Here is a 21,457-nt window from a genome sequence, read left to right on the forward strand (position 1 = left end):
CTGAATGCTGAAACAATATATGAGGCAATGGCAACTACTGCATGTAGGGAAATACAAGTGTTCTTTCAAAGACACTTGTGCAGTCACAGAAAAAAAAGTCATAAGGCTTCTCCAAGCAAGAAGCCCAAACGCAACTTTTGAAAAACCTGCTTGGGTTTGTCTGGCTTTTTTTAAAGAACTTCATATTTCATAATGAAAGCTTTATATTTCAAAGTTTATCCCTTAAAGCAGTGCTAGCAAACAGCTGCATCCACACATACATTGTGGGGAAACCTTATAGAAGCCTTCCAGTACTTAAAGGGGGCCTATAGGAAAGACGGGGACAGACTTTTTAGCAAGGCCTGTTGTGACAGGATGAGGAGTAATGGTTTTAAACTAAGGGAGGGCAGATTTAGACTGGATTTAAAAAAAGAAATTCTTTACAATGAGGGTGGTGAGGCACTGGAACAGGTTGCCCGGAGAAGTAGTGGAGGCCCCATCCCTGGAAACGTTCAAGGTCAGGTTGGTTGGGGCTCTGAGCAACCTGATCTAGTTAAAGATGTCCCTGCTCTTGCAGGGGGGTTGGACTAGATGACCTGTAAAGGGCCCTTCCAATCCAAAGAATTCTATGATTCTATGATACAGGCTCTGCTTATATGAGGATTCTGCAAGTCCAGCACTTGGTAGGATTCATGCTCCCCATTGGAAAATGCCAGTTCAAAGCCTGCACTAACTCAGCTCAGTGTCTCCACAATATTTCTCCTAAAAACAAAAAAAAGGTCTTCCAATTCTCATTTTAAGACAAAGGGCAAAAAACATTCTGTCTAGCATGCACTGAAGAGCAGGAATCCTCTGGCTAATCAAAAAACAACATATGTGGGTGCTATTCTGCTTGTCCTTCTCTTCTCTACAATCCTGTCAAAAATCCAGGATTTGGAGCAGAAGAGTGTCTTATTACGTAAGGGACACCCAGAGATCAATTCTTTGCCCCAGGAATCCAAAAAGCTATAAAACAGTGCTAGAAACCTTGTTTTAAACAAGTCAGAGCTTGGATACCACACAGGCAGGCTCAGTTCAGAAAGAAGTTTAATGTCTAGATAAATAAGTTTAGATAAAAGTCCAGCTCCTGTGTTAAACATGCCACAAAGAAACAAAATAATGTTACTGCAATGAATATAAAATCTTTGTTTTGCAAATCACTTCCACAACTGGCTCCACAGATCACTCAGCTGCCCAAACGTCCAGTCTGGCACTTGCTTACATATCCCCTCTTTGACATCCTCTGTGCACAAACCACTTTTTTTCTTTCTGTGCATTTTATCTAAAATGATATGGATTGAATAATCCACTCCACAACTCAAGCCAGTTCAAATGTAGAAACTTCAATCCACAGCACTGTAAAGCACTACTATGATTAACAGAATATTTATGGTGTTATAATATATCACGCTTCAGTTTTTCATTTGCATGGTGTATGCCAATTCTCCCCTGGTTTACGTGTGCATAAATCCACTATGCCCAAAGGGGACCTTGTCCCTGCGCATGGCTGCAGCTCTGACAGCTAAGGGAAGCATGCGTGGGACAGCGCTCCCCACAATAATCCAGCCATGACCGCCTTTCCCTCCTGAACTGTTGCCAGTGCTTGTGAAACCACGGGCTTGCCTAGCATGTGGGTAGTTGGCCTGAAGCAAAGCGACCTCCTCCCCTTCTCCACTCTCCACAAGCATCTGGAGGCCACCAAAGAGGTGCAGGCCAATCTCCGCAGTAAAAAGCAAGATGTATTGCTGTGGGCAACAGCACGAGAGCCCCTCCTGCTCCTCTTGCACATGGGAGACCACAGGCGAGGCGCGAGTGGGGAGAGCGAGCTGCGCTGCAGATGAACCGGCTAGAGTGGGAGCACATCTCCATGGATGCCTGCACAAAGGCATCCAGAGTGGATGAACAAGATACGAATGGCCACAAGAGTCAGGGTAAAACTGGGCTATCCAACAAAATAGGCAAAAGTGGGGCAACTCTTGCCGGTCTGCCTTACGCATAGCATCTCGTGGAAGTCAGCTGCTCACCCCTCTGAATCTGTACACACAAACCAGAGGAAACACGGTGTCTACATGAAATACTAGAATAAACAGAAAAGCAAAGCCAGTCAAAAACTGATCAAGCTCACACTAAAAGCCTTGTTATTTGTGTATAAACATGGCTGTGGTCTTGCATGTGAATAAATAAACTTTTATGTGAAGTGAAACAACCAGGCATTTAACATCACTTCCATTGACATGGACCCCCTAAACTGTGCAATTTTAGATCTACAAATAATGAAATCATTACCACCCTCATTTTATTGTATGCACAGTAACCTTATTCTGATTCAAATAGGATTTTGGGCTGGAATATCCCTGAGATCTCACTCCTGCTAACACCATTAATTCTAGCAGTGTGTAATGTGAAATATTTACGTGTATTCTATTTTCCTGCAACTTTAAGGAGCTGCTTACTGCATCTGCAAAATACCGGCGTGTTTGAGGATTTTTCCGTTGTGTCGCACCACTCACGGCGCAGTTGTGCACACAGTGAGAACGTACTTTCCACATAGGCCTGAGACACAGTTGCAGCCAGCAAGTCTTGCACTGCTGCCAGTGCTCAGTTCCCTTATAATGAGTTTGCTCCAGCTCCTGCTCTGTTTTGTGTGAACAGCTGCCTTCCAGGACCACAGTTTAGCTCTAATTAATTTCTTAATAAAAATATAATTTAGTTCATACTCTAGTTCTAAAAATGTGGGTCATTTCTAGTTCTCACTAGTGGTTCTAAGAGGTCCAAAACTCCATCTAATTCATATCTGTTCTTTCATTCCACAGTTAAAGACTAAAACACTTCTAAATATAAGGTTTGGTTTTTTTTATGTCTTCACACACAAAATTTAGGAATGACTGTAGGATATACTGGGCCAACTTTGTCTAACAAATATTTACAATCAGACAATTAAGATTCCTCTGTAGGACTGCAACTTTCCCACGTCAGTTTTATCTCAGACAACTTTAATATTGCCAGTAACTTTAATAAATATAGCAACTAGTGAGTGCAAAGTATTGCTTATGTATATTTATGTTCCAAACTAAGACTTAAATGAAAATACTGGCTGATACAAGCAGCTACACACTTTTAATCACTTATCTCTAAAACAAAACCTTAAGTTATTGGTTCCTTTAGTAATCATGCAACTCCGTGGATAAAGCACTGGAGTGCTGCTGACAAAGCCTGGCTTTCACTGCCATCTCTGCCGCAGGATTCTGAGCAAGGCATCTCACCTTGCTTTGCATCAGCACTTTAACATCTGCATGCAGAAAGGGCTATATAAGCCTGGTGTTATTTATAATTATTTGTTGCTGTCACTCAGAATTTCCTCAGGGAAACAAAATGGCAGCTGCAAAAATGGCAGCTTCTTCATGTGTACTTGAATGATCCCTGTAAAATTTAAAAGAGCTCAAGTCTCAAGATTAAGCCAGGAAGCAAAGGACTGTATCAATTCTAGTAGAGACCAAGAATTGAACTTGTCAGATTCTCATGAAGACTCACAGTGAAAGGTGCTATTCCTCTTATCTTGCACATTTTCAAACAGTTAATCTAGTGCCTTTTTACCTTCAGGAAACGAGCCATATGAAATCAGTCATATAGGTATCAGCAGCAGTAACTCCTTTTCCAAAACTGTGTGTCATTGGGACATAAACCCTGGGCCTCTTCCAATCTCATATTTTTCCATTCTCATGGTTATTCTGCCATCTTAATTGCACAGACTTTTTTTTTTTTTTTCACTCTTTCTGCCACAGAAAGCAAAAGCATTTCCCACATGCCAGAAAAACAGAAGTTACAAGATATTCTAGACTGCGGTCAAACATTGTTTTCCAAACAGAAAGCACAGTCAATTTTGACCTGGCCAGTACATGCTTACAAATCTTCAAAACTGACTATAAAAATACTTTAAATCTATAACCCATATAAAATTTATATAATCTATGGGGTAGGTGTCTAATCTATAACAGAGCTATACACACATCTGTATAATCTATAAAAGGAATTGCATGGCCAGTTTTTGGCCCAGGTTTGTAAATCCATTTTACAGCCTCACGACCTGCAGCGATATGTCCTTTCGCAGCACATCGGGGCTGCAACCTCCAGTCCCGGCACAGCCGGCGAGCAGAGCCTGCAGCGCACATGCTGCTAAACAGCGCGAATCAGGCTGCTGGACCTGCGCCACGGGAAGCAAAATAAGGTTGGACTTGTTCCCATGTGTGCATTTGAGATTTACTTCTCTCAAAGACAGTCCCTGACCTTGACCATGGCCTTTTAAATTTATGGATTGGTAACAGGGAACTGAGGAATGAAAACACTTGAAGCTCCTTACCCTTCGTATTTACCACACCAGATGGCTGCTGCTATGTGTCAGCATCAGCCCAGTTTTACCATGCAACAGTGCCTGGGTACAAGAATTGTATCTTACCAGAGATGGTGTGAAAGCTGGCTTTTAACATGTCCCAGTGCTTCTTGCTCTGGTAATGCATTTTATTCATCTGGAAGTCTTTCTTTGAGGGATCTGAAGAATTTATTGCTGGATACTCCTCTCCCCCAGGCATTTACCTCTTGAAAACAGTAGCTACTGACTGGTTTTACTAGGCATGCACCCAATCTTTTAGCTGGCCAAGCAAAATTGACCTGATTTTCAGGAAACCCTGCTGAAATCAGTCAGCCTCAGTCATCAGAAAACCACAGAGATGTACCAAGTATCTAAGTGTGAGATAACAGCAGCTTTCTAAGAGGGATCCTCCTTTGTCCTGAAACGGTATCAGAGGTTTCAACTTTTAACAACCAGGCCCTAAAAAAAAAAAAATTAAAAAAAAAATCCACTTTTCCACTTCTGCTCTACATCATGAGTCCCTCCCTGTCCCTCACAAAAGCCTGGATATGAAAATATTTTTCCTGGCCAATGGCTTCTGTAATGGACTAGACAATTATTTAGTTCCTAAAGCAAATGGATGTTAAATGCAAGGATGAATTTAAGCTTTTTTTCCTGGGACTAGTCTTCGTGTTTTTGTTGCATCTGTTACCTTACCTTCCATAAGAGCACAGCCAGCAACAGGAAGATGAGAATTCCCACCAGCAAACTGATGGCAATGATCCATCCAACAACATACCCACGAGGCTCCAGATTGTGCAAAGCCTCAAAGACCACCTACAAAGCAATTAGAAAAAGATCTTTTTATGATTGGAAGTTGTATTGTTTTCTCTTGTACTCATCTTATTAAACACATTGCATGGTGGCCTCACTGATCATATTTCATCTGTCAAACAAGTATGAAATGTGTCCTTAGCTTCATGCTTTCCATCTATTTTTCGCAAGGGATTTAAAGCTTTCAAGTGGAATTTGAGTAGCCATGCGGTGGATCCAAAGGATATCAGCTTCCACTCCAAAATAACTCTCACCCTGCCACCCCCTCCCCCCCCCCCCCCCCAGACACCGAGCTTGTTCTGGTGCTGGGCCACTAAAGGTGCACAAAGGTTTGCATAAAAAACTGCGTCCCTCGGATTGGCAGGGATTGCCATGACATCTTGCATGATTTGTCTTACTCATCGTGTTCCCGTCCCTGCCAAACACCCTGATGCTTCACATGAAACACTCATGTATGCTGAGCTTATTAACTTTTTTTTTTCACAAAAAATGGGACAACTTGCATATATCCCTATTGAATACAAATCGTCCCTGCTGTGCTTCACAAGACTCATTGCGTGAAAGAGGGAAGGGCGCGTGCAGTCATGGGTTCTTCTGGGAACGCAGAGAGCAGTCCCCTGCTGTTCTCTTCTCTCTTTTTGTATAGCATGTATGGCAGGGAAATACATCCTACAAAGAGCTTTCCTTAACCATCTGCCTTAAGAAGAAAATGGGAGCAAATTATACTGCTCGTATACACTATGTGAATTTCCAGTCTCTTATTTCAATCAAAACCAGTTCCTCAGTGGAAAACTCAAAAACATTTCTTCTCAGTGAGGGCTATTTCTATGTTAAATTTTGCAATTTAAGATCCAGCAAATGCAGAGAGGCAGCAGGGATTTTTTTAAAGGTAATATGTTTGCTTTGTCTGGCTTTGTTTGGTTTGTTTTGGAAGGCAAAGTAGCAAGCTTTCCTCCCTCCTTCACAAACCACTTTCATCATCTTTGCTTAAAAATGTCAAAACCCTTTCATAGATATGAATTGTTAAATCAATCTTTTAAACAAAACAAAAAAATTTGGTAGTTAAAAGTGGGTGAAAATCCAGGATTTAGAGTCAGATACAATTATGCAACCCCAAGATACTCACCTTCAAGAGGCCCATGGAAGACCCATGAAATACCTCCACTCACTGGTGACACCATTCAAACAGCATAATTTATGAGATGGCAAAGGGAACGTGATACCATACAACCCATATGAAGGTGGGCATTCAGGAAAAAGCTGCAACAGGGAGGTGATGGTAGCGCTGGGACAGGGGCCAAAGAGGCTCTGGGTTCTCCATCCTTACAGGTTTCCGAGCCTCAGACAAAGCCATGGGGATCCTGAGTCAGTGCAGGCAACAGCCCTGCTTCAAGTGGGAAATGGGACAGGACAGCCTCCCAAGATCCCACTAACGAACATTTCTCTGTTTCCGTAAGCATATGCAGCCTCGGCAAACACCCACAAAAATTACAGGCACAGATGACAGAAAGCAGGTGAGTAGGGCTATATTTTGTCACGGTGTTCCCATAAAAAAGTACTCAAAGATCCTTCATCTCAGTTTCACAGGCTAACGCTGGTTAAGACCACAGCTTTTCTGGAGGAGGAATTTGAACACAGCTGATTTACACACACTGTTTTTTTCTATTGATGAGATATTATCAGGCATTTGATGACAACGAGACATGAAAACATAACAAATGGACAGGAACGAAGCTATACATAGATAGCATTATTCAAACATATTCCCATAACTAGTATCACAATGCTCAAAATAGCTCTCGAAATATGGACCAATTCTTCACCCGAGAAAAAGAAAAATTTAGGCGTTTCAGACATTAGCACAAAGCCTTTGTCAGACTTTTTAAGACATCTTGCTGAACAGAGAAAGTTTCCTAAGCAGCAGAGTTTCCCTCATAGCCAAGCTGAGTGTAAGGGAAATACCAGACAGAGAGATCAAACACAAATCTTGTGCCTTCCTCGTATTTCTGAGCCAGCTTGGAAAGATGATCTGATGTGGCACTCCATTTCTCATGGAGGCTATGGTTAGCATTCATCTTGCAGACCCAAGTCAGATGAGTATTTCTTAGATGATAAGGCACTAATGTTATTTTCCTTTCTGACTCTAAAAGAAAAAAACCTCCTAACATTTTAAGTATTGCCAACTTTAGCAAAGAGACCTTTCAAGCAGTCCCTGGATGCAAAATGAGGTGGTGCCTTCTTTCCACTACTCGGAGAGTAAAAGTTAACATAACGCAACCTCCAGCACAATAGACCTCTATGTCCTTCACGCTGCCAAAAGACAGAGCCAGGAATAGCTGCAGAGATCAAATCATACATCACCTCTAGAGCAAGAGCACCACATTTCAGGTTTGAAGCACACTGGCAAGAATAGCTTGGCTGTAGCTTTTGCAGTCACAGCTCAAGCTATAAGGATAGAGAGCAACAACAGCTTCTAATCTATCCGGTTTCTTCTAGCAGTCTGGAATCAACATATAAGCATAACAAAAACCCTGTTCATGGCTTTGCGGTTTGGAGAGGAGCAGGGATGTTGCACATGTTAATGTCCTTATCCCTCTCAAGCCCTCAAAATCTGCCTGCATTAACATGCACCCACTGCAATGAGTTTTGGTGAAGAAGCAACCAACAACAAAAAATCCAAGCCAAACCCCAATCAAAGTAAACTGAGCAGACAGTCAGTGTACATCACACATTGGGAGTGTCAGCAAGAAGCCAGTACAGTAAGTGGTGGGAGGCCAGGGAAGCAAGCCATTCCAGGGCGGAGGTTAGAGGCAGAGGGTGATGTTACTAAAGATAAGCCGCTGCCTGCTGGTTGACCCGCTGGCCATCACGCAGTGTCTGAAAGCCAGTCTTGAGCAAACCTTGAACTCCTTGTCCCATCCACTCCAGCAGCACAGCCCCTGTAGGGCAGCCAACACGTTGGGGAGCACAAGGCAGTCCCCATCCCAGCGCACCTGCCACAGCCCCACCCGATAGAGAAGACACGAGTGGTAAGAGCGACTGATGCAGAAGATAAGGGTGAGGTGGGATGGGAAAGCATCCCAGAGAGGGCGGTGGGGGGTGGCAGCTGTCTGGTTCAGAGAAAGCACATGCAACGATCATAAAATACGGAGTGGCTTACGGGCTTGTTTTCAGACTCCGACAAAACGCCAGGGAAAGGCCGTGAAAAACACAGTTGCCTTGATGATGTATGAGGAGTTTTAGTATCATATTTATCTTTTGCATTTCACGCTGTGCTTGCGGGATCTGAAAGCGGGGAAGCCCGGGAGGCAGCATAGCTCACCATTTAGCTGTACGCAGCTCACATGTCAATCAGGTTTTACACAATGTAACTGCCCTTCTGTAAAAAAACAGAGATCTTCACGCTACCACTGATTTCTGAAATGTTGAACCTGCATGGACAAGGGCATCTACCAGTTCATCTTCCACCTGTGCCAAACGCTTGTTATATTCTGATAGTCTTAGTGAACAAATTGAAAAGAATCAGAATTTTTTTTTTTCAGTGCTTTTAAAATGCCCTATTTCAGTAAAGTGTGTAGGCAACAAGTTAAGAAGTTAACTGAGTAGGAATTTTGCAAATACTTAAAGTTCATACTGTGCTGAAGCCCTTTGCACAATAGGCACACGCTGCTGCACTGGGACTCAGACAAGAAACATACTTCAGCAAAATCTGGTTAGAAATACATAACTGCAAACTTTTCATTTCTTTTTGCTTATGAGCACTAAATGAATATTATGCACTTGTATCATGAACCACAGAACCATGGAAGGCATGGGCTTATCAAAAAATGCTATTTTATTTCTGTATTATCACCCAGAATATTCCTGGTGTTTCAAACCACACTGCACTGCTGGCTGACTTGTCCATTCAAGTGCCATCATACTTGAGGGGACTTGCAGTAAAGACACCATTCTCCTATACATCTGTACATATATGTATATGCATCCCTTCTTACATATTTATTTATTTACATATACTAAGAAAAACCTTGGAAGTTCTTGAAAAAATAAAAACCTGAGGTATCCTTGCTACCTGCTTGTCTCTATCCCTGGGAAATTAACTGTATTTTATTGCTATTCTGTATTGTTCTGTTCCTTTACCCAAGTGTGTGTTTCTACCTGCCAGACTGCACCGTAAAGACAAGAAAATCTATAAAGGGATTGTTACAGTAACAGATGGAAAGGTAAAACAACGAAACGAAAAATGAAACACAGTGAAAACAACAAGGCAGCAAATAACCCACTGGAACCCTTTCGGCAAAGGCTGCAAATCTGCTGCAGAAAGCGCACATCTGGCTCCAGCCAGGCTAGGATGTTGTGTCCATCTCAAAAGTAAGCTGGAGAGAACACGTGCCTTAAAATGCTGTTTCTAAAAGGCAAGAAGGGGGGGTGGTGGGTTGCTGAGTGGAAGAGGTATTCCCATGTGCATTAAAAAAAAGACTGGGACATCATGAGAACTGTCTAGTACCACAGGCTGCTCTTTCCAAAGCAGACATGGAGCACAGGCCAAAGTCAGGAGTCCTCCGTGCCACAGGCAGACAGCTAAAGCTTAGACACGTGAATACGCATTTAAATCTCTCTGCATATAAATATGCATATAAAGACCTCTCAGAAACACCTTGTAGGTCTTCACAACCATAAACTTCATTTTTTTTAAGTTTTTCTTTTCTGTTGGTTTTTTTCCCTGAAATATGTTTGTTTATCATCGCAAACATAAACGTACCTAAATCCTGGCGGGGGGGGGGGCGGGGAGGGAAGCCACATAGGGCAACCATTTGCCTGTGTTGAATTAAACCTGGGGTGACTGGGCTGAAAATGAGAGAACAGTGAACTCTACCCAGAAGGAAAGGTTCAAAGGCTTGATGAAGCATACCTGTGCTGAGCTGACAGCACCAGACAGCTATACGGTAGCCTTCAGCTTTACAGGGCACTTTGTTGCAGGAGCTTTGTGCATTTTATCTGGGATTCCCCTTTCATCTATTCAGCTTTGCATTCCCTTACTTTCAAGACAGGGAGGCTCAGAGGCATTTGGCTGGTTTTGACATAGTGAAATCCAGCCTATTCTTCCCTCCACACTGGCACTCACAGAGGGAAGTCCTTTTGCTCCATATGAGCACTCCTCCTGCATACGAGCAGCGAGCACAGGATGTGAATCCTTGGATCTGGTATTTGATCACTGCAGTCTCATGGAGCTTACTGTTGGTTTTGCCTCACATGTAGAGAAGAAGGGAGCCAAACCTTCATGGAAACCCATATGCTCAAGAAAAGAAAGTATGCCTCCTGAAAATACCACACCATTGGTTTCAGCCAATATATACTCATGTTAATACAACTGTCATCGCAGAGCCAAATCCAAACTCTGCTCACCTTCTTCGTGTGATTTCTCCAATATAAGAATTCAAACAGCCTATTGTAACCAGAGACAGAAAATAATTGATTCCAAATCACATAAAACCATATCCAAATCCAGAGAAATGATTTCTGAAAATTGCATAAATGCATCTTTTTTAAAAATGGGTTCATTTCAAAGACAGCCTGCTTCCCAACTTACAGATATTTACATAAGCTTTTGCATCTCCCTTACAAATTGTCTACTAGAGTTTCTGACAAAGCTGATATTTATATGGGTGGTCCTGCCACCACTGGTGCTTCTTACACTACCATCACAAATATCAGTCTTCCTTTTCCTTTTGTCTTCTTTACAGATAGTTTGCACTCCGATATTGTAAGCTATATTGTAAAAGTGCCCAGCGAAGTAAGGGCACCCAGTTCTAAAAAGAACTGTTTAAATGGGCTAGTAAGTCTATATTCAGTTGTAGAAAGCAAAAAGGCCTCTTCAAATTTACCATGATAAAGTGTCTAAGAAAATGTTTCTCATTGTTAGGGAACACTTTCATAAACAGACTCAAAGGAAGTTCATGCACAACTGTTCAGGATAGAAAGAGCTGCTATCCAAACAGATACAGTACAGCAGTCCATGGTCAATGAAAAGAATGCAGGATGGGTTTTAAAAAGGGAGGGAGGAGTATGAACAAAGACATTTTCTCTCTCCTGTCTCTACTTCCAGCTGAATAGCTGTGGCTTGCAACAAGTACTATTTCCTTCTGCATTCCAAAAGAAAAGAGAGGGGGAGAAAAATTAATACCTTGAGCCAAACCACATGTCTTAAATTTTTCCCTGAATATGACCCTATGCAAAACATACAGCAACGGTGAAGCCAACAGACATATGGAAATAGCATAAAGGAGAGAGCAAATGGCACTCACATTAGAAAAGACTTGAAATTACAAATTGATGTTACATGGCTACAACACGTCAAGCATGCTTCTTTACAGCTAGGGCTTCCCAGGAACTAGGAGCAAGCTCGTGTTTGAAGATTAATATAGCTTCCCAGCATACACAGTGCACTTTATAATTGTTGCAACTCAAGGCTTGATGAAAGGCATTCCGGGAACAGGAAAAGCACAATGTTGGGGTTTTTTTGTTTTCTTTTTTTCCTCCAAGCATTAGATAACAATGAAATACAGCAGAGCTTGCATTCCTAGATAAAAGCATTTCTAAATTTTGAGTATTAAATAATAGTAATCGCACACATTTTACATTGTGCCTATCATTCTGAGAGATTCTAAAACCCTTTATAGATCAAAATATTTGGCAGAGAGATCCTGGCTTCTTCCATTTCAGTTGGGGCATGGGTATCACAGTCAGGTGTTACTTCAGTCATTAATGAAATTTTGCCATAAAATTGCAAGATTTGCTCTGTGCAAACTGCAGAACTAAAGAGAGATCAAGCAAACAATCAGTGCTGCAGGTCACTTATAAGGCACATTCCCAGGGAAGGCTATCTATGTTTTCATTTCAGCTGCCAAGCCTATTTTTTAATGCTCTTTAGAATGGCCCAGAAACCTGACAAAGACAATAAAACAGAAGGGAAAAAAATGGGGTCCTATCATATAAATGAATTTCTTTTTCTGACAGGTCTAATAAAATAGAAAGTTATGTCTAGGATTGCAGACATGATGGCGGAGAAGATGGTCACTGTAATGATGTCTACTTTCAGACTGAAGGTAGTAAGTAAATGAAGGTTCAATTCTTCCTTTGCCTGTAGGGTTTTAAATCCAGTATCTCAGAGATGAGTGCTTTAATTTGGGACGTCAGTGTCTTCCAAAAGCATGTTGAACTCAATGCTTTCACACTCAAACCTCAACAGTACTCACTGAAATGGAGCCAATCAGAGAATGGTTGCATGGGCTGGTGGCGATGACAATCATCGGGGATAAAAGGATAACTGAGAGATGGGATCTAGATCATGTTCCAAAAATACACAGCAAGAGGAGAAATTGAAAGTAGTCCAGATTACCTCTGATCCTCACGTGAGAGAGAAATAAGAAATGAAACTTTAAAATTTCACCAGGCAAAAAGAAAGCTGAATTTCGGTTCAATTTTCATGTGTAGGTATTAAGCGACTTGGTAGTAGGAAACCAAAGCCATCACCTCCTTCTCCAGTAGAGTGTAAACATGGCCCTGTACAGTTTTACGTACAGCTAAAATTATACAGCGAATTCACCTTGAACTTTAATTCCAGCCTCATGCAGATCAACACAAAATGCAGTATCAGGTCACACACGAATTCTACCAGCTCAGCACAATGGAACAGTTACATGAATCTCTGAAAGTTTAGACCCCCTTGCCCATATTCACAGCTCCCAAAACGTGATTAACACATCTAAATATTTCATACTGGCACATGTGAAAAGACTTTGCTGGGGTTTCAAGTCTCTGCTAGGTTTTCAAGGAAAATCTGAATTGGATTAAAGCAGACGTTAACCCTAGAACAGGAAGCTAAACCTAATTTTGGCACAAATCCCTCAAGAGTATTACAATTTTGGCTAGTAAAACACAGATCCTCCTGCTCCACATAACATCATTCACTGTGATAGCATGGTTATCACAGAGAGCAAAACCACAGAAGCACAGTTCACAGCACTGCTACTCTAGCCAGACAAAGTCTGGGCACTCTCATGGGCTAGCGCAGCCCAAGCCCAGCCACAACCACAAATTCCAGTTTGTGTAGAGCTCTTAATGATCTCCAGCCCACTGGGATCACAAAACCTTTCTCTTCAGGTTTATTTACTTACTGGTTTTTCTTCTGGGCTCCCATTGGGCACCTCCACAACTCTGAGGTCAGGGTCCACCCGCACCCTCGCCCTTGTGACGAACTGGATGACTGATGAACTGTCCTGAGAAGTAGAAAGAGGAAGAATGGGATTTGAGGGGGAAAAAAAAAAAAAAAAAAAGGCACCCAAAAACCCCCAGACAAAAACATCAAACATTTGCCAGTGTAATAAACACATCCAGACAATGCTGGGTTGAGGGTTAAGTACTATCCTGGTTAAAACCCTGCTTTGAAAAAAATATACCTTATGCTCATAACAGACAGACAAAACCGAGCACATTATCTCAGATTAAAACAAAATCAGGTATGTTGGACTTTAAACACATAATTTGTATTTGGCCAGTTAATGTTTCCCACATTTACTGCAAAAGCAAAAGACAGAACATTGCCAATCAACCCAGGCAGGCTCAATATTAACCATCAAATAAAAGTTCCTATTTGTTTTTCAAGTGAACAGAAAAAAAGATATATGAAACCTGTGATAAACTCAAGTATATCCTAAGGTGAAAATTTCTTAATTATTTGAATCTGTGTACTGCAAATATCTTAAATATTCAATGTATACCTCCCCTTATTAGTATATATTTCTCCTATATTTTACACAGTGCATTTTAACAGGCACGTTCCAATAAGCTGCCATTTCAACTTATAGGTTAGTCATCTGTATGCTGTTCACCTTGGAGAGGGCAGGTGATAAGTAGCAAATGGCATGTAATTGGTGATACTGATCTAAAGACATGTGTAAGCACCATGTCTTTTAAAGGAGTGTTGCTAATGGTCACCTTGGAAAGGACCCAGCAGATGGGATGAATCCTGACTACTCCCAGGACTGAATTTCCCAGAAGCACATTTTGTGTGTGCTCAGTTACTTGCTTACATATTTCAGCATTTCTATAAGCATGTAACAAATACCTGAAATTCTGGCCTTGCCTCTATTTCCTGTTTTCAAATACGAACAAACATCAGCAGACTAGTTGGTTTCAGCTGGAAAAGCTCAGAGCTATCAATTGCTTTAGGAACTGCTTTCTAATAAGGGCTCTCTCCAATGCTTTTAATCTAGCAGCTATCAAAGACAGGTTTATTTTATCAGGCTCATGTTATCAGCTTTCTCCTCTGATTATCTTATACCCTCATAATCTTACAGCATCTTGCCACAATTACACAGTCAGCATTTTTCTAAGCGTAGGAAAACAGGGCAAAATGCAGTAAATCACTAGAAATTTAAGAGATTTGCTGTCTCATTCAGTGGCTTCAGAGAAGACAGGAATTAACTTGCAACCATTTGTTTCTTGTCACAAATGTCAAGCTCAGCATTAATATGGTTGTGATGTATCTTCTTTGAATAATAATTATTTGAAGTAAAAAAATTACGAAAAACTGCCACGTCTCTGTTTACACGGAGGGAATGATAGATAGTTGGTCACAGTTTATATGTACTTACTCTACTTTTCATTTTTCAGAATGAAAACTTTCAGAAATCAATTCAACTTTCAGAATTCTCTAGCCCTAACACCATGCATACAATTAGGGGCCTCATTTGTTGTTTCTCAATGTATAAATTTCTGAATTTAATTTATTTCTGCCTTAATGGGCAATGGGTAAGCACTAGGATTAACACCTCCATACATGCTGTTGATAAATAGATCTGTTTTCTTTGACACCATGATTTTTTATAACACACTAGTAAAGAGAAGAAGGAATGCAACTCTTGAGTCCAGTGATGCACATAAACATACTTAAATTGGTATTTAAGGCAAACTACAAAGGAAGCACGTACCTTCTTCAGTATCTCAGTATTCAGCAGCGTGTAGACACTTATATCACAGGACTCTGCTTTTGCTAGTGAGCTTAAGTTGCAGCGTATAATTAAGCAGGACCTGCCTGGTCTTTCACAGTCCTACAGGAAACATGGAAAAAGCTGTTAGGCAAAGGAGGAAAAAATTCAGTGACAAACTGTGCGACAGCAAACATGCCAGCTGACTTAAGTTACACAATAAACTGCTAAAATACAGCACTCCTGCACTGAAATAGCAACAACTTTCAAGACCTGAAGACAGCCAGATACAGAGATCTGCAAGAAAGCAAGGCAGGTGAAATTCAGCCCTTTGCAGAGCTGCTGAGACACAGGAGTGTCTGGGGCTGGGCTACTGCTGCACATCAGCCCTCTGCACAGGTCAGGCACCGAGCACTGTACCAGGGCCCCGCTGCCCCATGTGCCTTTGAGAAAATACAGGAGCGAGGGCTCTGGTCACTAAGCGTGCACTGCCATGTTAGGTAACTCCCTCCCCACTGCATTTCCTGAAACTTCCTATATCCATTTAAAAATCAGATAATTAAAATCACTAAATATCCCCCCCAGTACAACATCAGTATTAGTCTACATGCATCAAACAGTTGCTTTATAATGAACTATCTGCTCGAGTTCTTCATGCTGAGCCATGCAAAATCTTTTGTAAGATACACCATATGTTCAAGTTTGTCATAGGCGGACTTTCTTACCAATACTTTTCTGCCAGACTTTGTGAAAAAAGCAAATATTGTGTGGAAAATATTTTCATTTTCTTGAGGAACAATGCATGGGCTGGGGTTTCTGTGAAAAGAACAGCTTCCTTTGTCCTGACCAACCTGCAAGTACAATTATATTCACAATGATTATTCTGAGTTAAAATAAATGACACAAGTAGGTGTAGTTTTATGGACAGACCAATCCCACCTTCATCTAAGCTGGATGTCTGGACTCGCATTAATAGTCAAAAGAGAGAAATAAGTGCTTTGGGAGTCAAATATTCCTAAAGAAAATATCTAAAGCAAAGACAGACAAACCATGCTCTGGAAATGCTTGTCTCTCTTGACTGGATAGGATATGAGCGTATTTAACCTAGCTCACGTGTAGGTGTCTGTGTTCTACATGTCTGGAGATGGAGACAGAGGAGAAAAATCTCAGCAAAAGATATAAATCACCACATAGCATTTTAAGTGAATTGTGTTACCCTGTGTATTACCTTTTTTGTAACTGTAGTATTTGGTGCTTTGCCCACCTTGACTGTTTCACAGTTTGTATCAGAACTAATGAGATAAATGAAATCTTTGAGTAGATGCACAAGCCTGGACACTAAATCTGTTCTTTTACCTTCAGCATAAATAGTAAGAAAATAAACTTTTTGTATCATTAGCTTATTCACTTGTCCAGAAAAGTAGATGCTTGAAGCAAGCAAAACGTACCAAGCTTTGATAAAATGATCTTGAGTCCAGATAACCTTGCCCTAGCAAACCCTTCTCACTTTTTGCAGCTTATGACTATTCACTGAAGAAAATCTATTGGAATTTAATACAAACTATGACAACAAAGTATCAGCAAATTCCTCCTGCCACTATCCTTAAAACCTGTGAGAGTGAGATTTTCCCATAAACCACCAAGTGATGTTCTTATACACCCTGCTGTTGACCTCCCCACATCCTCTACTCTTGACAGGATGAAAACTTTTACCTTTTCAAATCACAAATCCTTGAAAGAGGGAGAAAAAAAGTTGTTATAGATATGAAATTACTGCATACTCTGAGCCCAATTCTGCATTAAACAGTTTATAGCTGAGTTAGCCAAAGTATTGTCAAAAAAGAAACAAAAACCAAAGGTCTATCTAGATCTTAAATGTTATTTTCCAGACAAGTGATGTCTATGTCTCTTGGTAAGATAAACCTTTTCTGCTTCACTGGCCCACAAGCTTTTCATAATCTGTTCTTTGAAGTACATACTCATAACCTGTCTTCACATAATCTGTCCTTACATTCGCAACAGATACAGGCACAGGTAGCTACCCAGTTTACAGTCTCCTTGGGATCAACTGAAAATTAAGACTATGATGTTCTTCATTTGTCCAGATCACCTGGAATGAGTTTTCATTATTTATTGTAGGTAAGAGATTCACAAAGCACACTGACATTTATTTTCTTTGAACTTTCACACGGGAATTAGATCCAGATCAACCAGAAGGTTTATGTTAAATCAAGAACAACGAAGAGTCAAGATCTGTTCAGTACTTGCTCCTTCTTCCTGAAAGTTTGAATTACCAGACACTTGGACAGATGTCATTAGATTCATGCAAGAGATACAGAAAGGACAGTATGAGCTTCTGCACTACCCCAGCTTTTGGCATATTCTCCAAATAGTCCTGCTTTATATCCTGTACAAAAATGGTGTAACAACAAACCTAAGCAGAAATATCTCACGAGACTAAAAGGAATTATCTGGCATGAAGCAACATAAATCTGGTCCTTTCTTCTCTAAATGATTATCTTTTCTTAAACTGAAGTTTGGCTACATCTCATCCTTTTTAAAACACTTTAGCTGAAACAGAGAAAGGCACCTCCAGAGGACTAAGTCTGAATTTGGAAATACCCTTTCTTCTCTGCCAACTATGCAGCAATCCTACACAAGGCGGCTATTAAATTCAGTGTCTCTGCCCATGTTTGCAGGGACACGCGCAAGGACCGAGCACCTCCTGCCACCTGCGCTGCTCTGGAACAGACCAGCGGGTGACCTACAGCCTGTTTTAGTAGCTAAAGGCAGATGCCACTTCCTAGAAGGAGAAGGCAGACACTACTACTTGGCCTGCAGAATTTGGGGGAATTCAACCAGACAGAAATTATTCATCTGTGTATCTATGATCAGTGTATGCTGACAGCTGCTAGGCAGGAAAGGATGCAAGGCAGCTGAGAAGCACTCAGTTTCTTTTAGCACTCTTAGAAACAGCAGAGCCACAGAACTAGGAAAAAAAGTAACAAAAAACTTCGAAATGGGTGGATCATGCTGAGGTAGAAGGAAATCCAGCCTTTCCAAAGGACTGGCCACAGTTGGTTTTTTTATTTGTTTGGGGGGTTTTTTGTTTGTTTTGTTAGGGTGACTGTCAGACACTTGTATTTCACACCATCTCTTATTTTCCTCAATTTTTACATGCAAAATGGGAAGGTTCAGTCAACCAGTCAGACAAAACTATGGTAATTTTTCATTAAACTTTGTTTTCAATGAAAAATTCAGCTCTAGGAAATCAACCTGCTAAATCAAATCTTAGCACAAAGCTCCTGCCTGCATTATGCTGAGACTGAACTGCATCTCTGAAATACAAATCAGGATTTGGCCTCGTGTATGAGCCTCTCCTTGTTCAACCATGGTGTTACCCCAGCCACCTGTTTTTCTCCTTGTGACTAACCTCATAATCTGGTACACAGAGAAGAAAATTTCTGGCAAGGTTTAAGGGCTTTGCATGAGCAAACGCTTATGCTTTATAGACGTAAGAACTGTGCAAGTCTTTGAAATGGAGTAGGTAGCCAAGCTCTTTGACAAAGTCTTGGAGTTTCAGGGTACATGACATACTAGAGCTTTTCGGAAATTTCCATGGGTCTCAGCAGTCTATAAACAGAAAAGGACTACCCCCAAAGTGATCTTCCCAGGACCTGGGATCTAACCTCACAGAAATAGCAGAAGGGGGTTTTTGGAGCAGTGCAGAGGATGTGGGAAGAGATATGCGTTGCCTTTGCACTCAGTACAAGGACTATACGGAAGCCACAGAGAAAAATCAATATCCAACTTCTAACACAAACAAGCAACAACAAAACTGAGGCAGAAGGAACAGGGACAGAAAGGAGGCTCTCTTAAATCCTACATTAAGACTGCAGCTTGGGAAATAAAAACCCTGTCCTGAGTGAGGTACCAAGCAGGAGCAGCCCTGCAGCCTCCCAAGGAGGGACTTCCAAGGAGCTGTGTCTGCTGAAGGTTGTTTCATTTTGTTTTCCAGAAGGTACTTACCCGTTTTAAGTCCTGCATAAAATCATTCACAGTCTGGTGCACTGGCAAATACAGCTAAATCTCCTGTACTGGAAGTGTACCTAAAATCTGTACCCAGACAGATGTAGACAAAGTCTACAGTAGCACATAATGTAGGCCAAACAAAAAGGTGAACCAGGCTAACTGCATGGCATCCTCAGCACTTGATGTCCACATTACATACTTTTCTAACTTACTCTGAGTCTGGTCCTCTGGCCTGAATGTGCTGCAGCCACAAATGAGTGTTAAGTGCACTCTTCAATGCTCCTTTGTGTTTCTTTTGCCCCAAAAGGAATCCAGTTTGGGCACTCTGCGATGCAAACCACAGCTCCCTGCGTGGGGAGGGCTGTGTTTTGCTTTATGAGCTCACTTCTGGACTGAACTAAGATGCTAGTGAAGAAGCAGTCTAAGGCACACTTTGGTCTTCAGCCCAGCAGAACTTCTGCAAAGGGTGATGACTCCAAAGGTGCGCAAAATACACATTATGCATGCTTGCTAAGAAGAAGTTTTCAATTTTTTCACCTCAAGTGTGGATATTACATTAACTCCTACAAGCAGGACTCCTGGAATTTATATTGTTTGTTATGTACTAGAATGGTTGCATTTCTACATAAGCAAACCCTTCTGGAACAAAAAAAGCTACAATCAGTCTTGACCATACAATATCCCTCCATAACTAGAAGTGATATATATTTTTTTAATCTGACCTAGCAGATTTCATTGAACAGCTTTACATTGCAGAAAAAGTGGCATAAAAATAATTTCAGAGGTCTTAAATTATTTGCTACTTTTTCTTCTTCTCTATATACAACAGTCTACGCTCTCACATATAGTTGAGACTACCACATGTATAATGAGTTTTTCTAGGGTAACAATGTAAAATTTTTGTAACACAGAACTAAATTATTACCAACTACTGATCCTAGCCTTCAACTCCTGGAAAACCTTTCCAATTAAAAAAAACACAAACATATTTTTGCAAAGAAATTACATTTTCAGATTTTCAATTCTAAACTTAAAAATTTGTAAGAGGGTGGTTTTCTGATGGAAACCCAAACACTTTTTAAAAATTTTTCCATGACAAATTTATAACTTGATATATTTATCACGATTTGTCATTGTTCTAATTAGAATGAAGCATGTTTTGACCATCTTGAATAATGTCTTCAACTTTCATGTGAGGCAAACCAACATCAAGAACAAAAGTAAAATTTTCCCACACAAGTTTTTACTGACAATGTTTTCTTTTTAGCAGGCTGTCCGTGTGTAGGGATGTTCCCATTCTCTAGGAACATCTTGTCATAGACTGCAAAACACTTAATATCAATGCATCATTGGTATTATTGTGTATTATTTTTTTTTAGTTTGTATCTCAAGTTCAAAGGCACTTTTATCAAACTCCTCAGCCCCAAGGTAAAGAAAGGTAAAAAAAAAAAAATAAAAAAATCACTCTGATATTCCCACTGTGGAATATCAGAGTGATTAAAGCCAGTACAGCCTGCATTCAGATCTCACCTGCATTCTTGAACATCGCTGGATGCCAGAATAGCCATCTGCAATTTTCAAGAGTGAGATGTTACTGCTGGGTGTCTCACTTAGACACCTAACAGGCCTGCTTCCAGAAGGCAGACATGTGATACTTAAAAATGACCATATTTTAGAGAGTTTTAGCTGGACATCCAAAATCTAAGGGACTGAAAATCACTACTCACTCATGAACATATATATGTGTATTCTCTTATTGTATTCAACAGGTGTGCATATACATGCAAAATGCATAAACACGGAGAGATATAAGCCAGAACATTTGTACTACACAGACTGTAAATGGCATAACAGGCCTCTAAAGGTCACCATAACTCTGCAAAGGCTAATAGTATTACTAATCTATCATCATGCAGAAAAGCAGAATATCCCTTAGGCTGCCTACCCTACCCATAAATGGCCACACGGTCAGAGCCAAGTTAGTCTCTAGCTTTGTTAATTTACTGGAAGTTGTTGTCCCCTTAAAGAGCCCATAAACATGCTTGAGAGACAATGTTTAAATAGGACAGCCTATACAATGGGTTACTCTGCCAACTTTTTGTCGTCAGCACAAACCACTAAGCTTCTCAGAGACAAGACGTAATCACTGGAGAAAGCATGTGCATTACTTCATGCTTTAAAAATGCTGTATCTGCAACAAGGATAGAAATTCCCACAGGATGACTTTAGTGGACTCTGA

The 21,457-nt window shown here is 40.8% G+C and overlaps 1 protein-coding gene across 1 annotated transcript in view; it reads right to left on the reverse strand.

Moving 5' to 3' along the window:
- Positions 1-21,457, reverse strand: part of ITGA9 (integrin subunit alpha 9) — a 225,956-nt gene that overhangs the window by 16,203 nt on the left and 188,296 nt on the right. Inside the window, exons 24-27 of the mRNA XM_075493530.1 lie at positions 15,912-16,037; positions 15,190-15,309; positions 13,375-13,476; positions 5,081-5,200 (exon numbers count right to left, since the gene is read on the reverse strand). Of these exons, the coding sequence (XP_075349645.1) occupies positions 5,081-5,200; positions 13,375-13,476; positions 15,190-15,309; positions 15,912-16,037 (468 nt within the window). The remainder of the gene's footprint in view (positions 1-5,080; positions 5,201-13,374; positions 13,477-15,189; positions 15,310-15,911; positions 16,038-21,457) is intronic.

This window comes from Mycteria americana, chromosome 2 (assembly GCF_035582795.1).
Source record: "Mycteria americana isolate JAX WOST 10 ecotype Jacksonville Zoo and Gardens chromosome 2, USCA_MyAme_1.0, whole genome shotgun sequence".
Classification (NCBI taxonomy): Eukaryota; Metazoa; Chordata; class Aves; order Ciconiiformes; family Ciconiidae; genus Mycteria; species Mycteria americana.